We start from the raw sequence: 4406 nt of genomic DNA on the forward strand, positions 1-4406 counted from the left end.
CATAATTTAATGTTGGGTGAGTAAAATAATTTTAATGAAGAGTTATTGCTTTAAACAATATTATTAAGCAAAAATAACATACTGATAGGGTGACCTGGAATGGAAAGTTAGATTGCCTATTGATAAAAAAATTTGAGATATTTGGAATGTGGTCTCCTAATTAGAAATGACCTTATGAATCATACATGACGAGTTAAGAATATCAAAGATATAACAAATTAAAAAATAAATAAGCCTAATTATACAAAATGTTGCAAATAAAATAAAATTATTAGAACCAAATTGTTCGAAATCAAATAAATTTGAACCATATTTAGATACTAAATTGTGAAATTGTGACAAGCAGATAAAATAGTGGGAACAACAGATAAAATAGCGGTTGAGAAAAATTAGGATCACTTTAAATTTTAAAGTTCAAGTAAAGCCTAACAGCAACCACTAAAATCAAGATGATGATGATGCGGAGATGATATATGGCAATGAAAAACTTAAAAAACATGTTTTTCACAGAGCTTTCATAAACTAACACAATTTACTTGCTATAATTTGATTAATTTGTTGCAATGATATAATATATCTTCTATAGAGATGCCACTAGGAAATCCCAAAGGAAGTTATGCTCCCTACTTTTGAACAAGAACAACGACAATAAAATAGCATACCAAAAAGCAAGAGTAGAGTATGAACTCACACGAAAAAAAGTAGACATTAAAGATATTGGAAATGTCATAAACTTAATTATGGTTTGGTCATGATAGTAGAATTCCTTTTCTGTAGAACAACCATTTGTAGTGTTTTGTAAAAAAAAATGCAGTGTTTTTCCTAACTTAATGACAACAGAAAAAGAAGTTGAGTTCTAAGATTGCGAAAACTGCACAACATGCAACGGTATGCATGAGTAATTTCCAATTTATCGAGCAAAGTTTTAAACCTCACTTGAGTGTTGTGTAATTTAGAAGTTAGTTATAGTCCATCAAAATAAAGAGTAATTTTAGATTGAAGAGAAGAAACAAAAACACAAGAGCTTAAGGGGTGCAATGCTTAACAATTTCAGCCTGCAGGAGGCACAAGGGTTGGATTTGAAGGAGAGAGCAACACGTATAGAGAAGAAGGCTTAGGAAATGACATTTGTGAAATAGAAGGAAAAGAACACGAAAAGTGGAAGGAGTGACAAGTACATTAGACACAGGGCATGATGCTAAACAAGGTTACTTTGGCAACTTGGCCCTACTTGTATCGCTCAACACAATACTTTTGTTGAAATAATTACTATAGAAAGCATCTGAAAATATAAAAGATTTTCAGTATTAGAAGCAAAAGCCTACAATTGTAACACCTGATACAAACACGAGACATACCTTACAATATTCACAAAAGGTGTACTACATACACTTCAATTCTGCGTAATCAATTTTCCAATTCAAGTTTAGCCTTCTGCAGTGCTTCCCGAGCTGCAATTTGCTTTGCATGTCTTTCGTCACTTTGTTTCTTTGCCACTTTTGTTTGCTCAGCTCTTTCCTGCAGAGCTATATCTGTCACCGATATATTCCTTTCCAAATCACCAAGGCGAGTTTCAATCTTTATGGTCTCCAACTCACAAAACTTTAATTGATTTTGTTTTTCATTGAGCATAGCCTCGAGATTAGAGACCTGTTCACAAAGCAATTGTCTTTGTCGTTTTGATACTACAAGCAAAGCTTTGGTCTTGGTATGCTCATCTTGGAGTTGAGCAAATCTCATTTTCTCCTCCTCGAAGAGTTTGTTGAGATCCTCCACAGTAAGTAAGTTTTCCTTAGACTTATCTATTTCTGCAATTGATGATGCAAAATTGATATAGTCCAAGACATGATCAGAAAATTTTTTATAGTCAACCCGTAAATCATTTAATATTGCAAAAGCGGTCTCTGCTGCCTCTTTCATGGACTCAAGCTCGTGAAGAGCCAAGGTTTCTAGATCAGCGAGAAGTTGTTTCTGTGTAAACAAGATCACTCTATGCCTTGATGCCTTTGACTTTCTTTCACCGTCTTCTACTTTGCTGGGACCAACTACATGTCCAGAAACCTCAGTATGGCAACCAGTTGAAAATTGGGGATGTTGTTGACTAACACTTTTGATAGCAAGCTGGTTGCAAGGCCCATCAGAAGCATTCCTGTGCTTAGGGACAATTATTGGATTAAAGGATGGGAAAATGCCTGTAAGGATGGAACACAATCAACCACAATTCAAATTAAAGTGGACGCAAACGCATAAAACTAATGAACTCATACAGCAGAAAAATGGCTTAGGTAGGGGGAGTTTCAAACTTTGAGCTGGATGGAAGAAAAGAAGACGGCCAAGCCAACCCATTCGACAAGAACCTGCAATAAGATCAAGATAATTTCACAGGTTTTCTCTCTAGAGTTTTAAGACTAAATATGATTAAACTACTTTCAAACATGACACAATCTATTTTCTTAAGTTCAAACTTAAATTGATTGTATCAATAATGACCTGTGATTACATTTGCAAAGAATCAAGTAAAAAAATCTAAGTAATGTAACTTTGCTCCAAAAGTGGCAGCAGAAAAATAAAGGAAACATGAAAGAAATAAACAGATATTCGAGAACAAAGAAAATATTACCAAATGAAACATCAGAGGAAATGTGCCTCTCAAACATAATTTGTCGCCAACGGATCCTTGAAGGTGTTGACACACGAGATAATAATAGAAATGCTTCTTCCTCAATAGTCTCCCACGATACCGGGTTTGTAAAGTCGAAATCATCATCATCATCAACCACCAAATCTGGAAAACCATCGCGATTCAAATTTGCTACAGTTAGTGCTACACCAGCATCTTCTTTGTCGGGAATGTAAGGCACAGCCGAGGGATCCTCAGAATAGTCCGTAACTCTCATCCTTTTACTGAGTTCATCACCCAGCTCATCATCAGTTTGGCATCCATTCCAAAATTCACCAAGAGTCCTTTGCCTGCTTCGCTGGATAGGAACAATGCTTGTTCTATCAAGCAGTTTAATCTCATCCTCCCACACACAGTATCCACAAGATCCATGACCCTATTTAACAATAATTCGTTCAATGATCCATTAATTTCTAGATGACCGAAAAGGATACTTGCCATATACATCAAGCAGCTTATAGAGGCACCAAAAATCCAAAATGATTCCTCTTTTGGTACGGAACATAAATCTTTCCCCAAAAACCCAATAACACACACATACGCAAAAAAATAACCATAGCAACAATTAGAAAATAAAGGTCATGAGCCATACCTGTTTTACAGGGCAAGTAAAATAGTACTTAAAAACGTCATCTGTCTCTTTACCCTTAACCCTTCTACAAACTCCAGCCTTACATGGACACTCAGGATACTTGATCGTTGGAGGCTGCAAATCTCTCTCAGAAACAGGATCATCGCACCACTTAACAATGTCCTTACATTTTACCCCCTTAAACATAAGCCACCACCATCATCTTTAAAACCATAATCACAAGAGAAAGATAAAAAGAAATTGCAAAGTGTTAGAAGCGTACCCTTTTGATGGGACAGGTATAGAATTCCCTCCCACAGCGTGCTGCTTTGGTTTCGCACGCACCATGGCCACAACGGCATTGTATAGCGTTGGAGGAAACTTGGGAACCTTGCTTGGGAGAGGGTGAAACGGGTTTAGAATTGGGGGATTTGGAAGGACAGTACCAAGACCAATGTCCACGTTGGTTACAAATGAAGCAGCTGTCTTGCTGCATTCGCTTGAGAAGATTTGGAGAACAGTTCGGGGGAACTACATGAGTGGTTTGAGGACTTTGAACTTGAGACTTTGAAGGTGAACGCACGAAAGACATGGTTTTCTAGTTCTTGGTGAAACACAACGAAGTAAGAGTGGGAGAAGAGAGTTGAAGAGTGAAGATGCAGTGTAGTGGTGTGGAGATGGAGTGTTCGTTCAACATGCACAAGAAAAAATGTAAAGGGTAAAGAGACGAAAAGCAGAAAAAAAACAAGTTTATATAGTTTGATGTTAAAAATAGGGCCTACTTATAAAAGAAGTTAATCCAAGTGACTTTATATTTATCCTCTTAAATTTTTGTATTTGGGAAAAGTGATTATAAGTTTGCTTTTGAAATGTGTAAATTAAGGTTTATAAATTTGTTTCTTCATCTATCATATTGTTGGGCTGGTAAGTGTATAACTTCAATGGCTCGTGTCGTAAGTATATCTCCCATAAATTAAAGATCAAAAGTAAAGTGTTTTGTCCTTTAATGTATTATAGGATTGGGCAGCCAATAAAATACATTAAGATTATCACAAAAAGTCTTACATGAGGAAACAATATAAAAACAAAAAAGGGAAAAAGAAGAACACAAATTCATAAGAGAGAATGGAAATGGCGCATGATGTAGAAAAGAAA

The 4406-nt window shown here is 35.9% G+C and overlaps 1 protein-coding gene across 1 annotated transcript; it reads right to left on the reverse strand.

The window, feature by feature from the left end:
• Nucleotides 1-1159: 1159 nt before the first annotated feature.
• Nucleotides 1160-4154, reverse strand: LOC137813589 (uncharacterized). Its single transcript, XM_068615928.2, has 5 exons — nt 3535-4154; nt 3273-3449; nt 2621-3056; nt 2268-2357; nt 1160-2192 (listed from the first exon to the last, which is right to left on the reverse strand). The coding sequence occupies exons 1-5, from the start codon at nt 3841-3843 to the stop codon at nt 1408-1410; spliced, it is 1797 nt and encodes a 598-aa protein (XP_068472029.1). The 5' UTR covers nt 3844-4154; the 3' UTR covers nt 1160-1407.
• Nucleotides 4155-4406: the final 252 nt, after the last annotated feature.

Source organism: Phaseolus vulgaris, chromosome 1, assembly GCF_051622355.1.
Source record: "Phaseolus vulgaris cultivar YP4 chromosome 1, ASM5162235v1, whole genome shotgun sequence".
Classification (NCBI taxonomy): domain Eukaryota; kingdom Viridiplantae; phylum Streptophyta; class Magnoliopsida; order Fabales; family Fabaceae; genus Phaseolus; species Phaseolus vulgaris.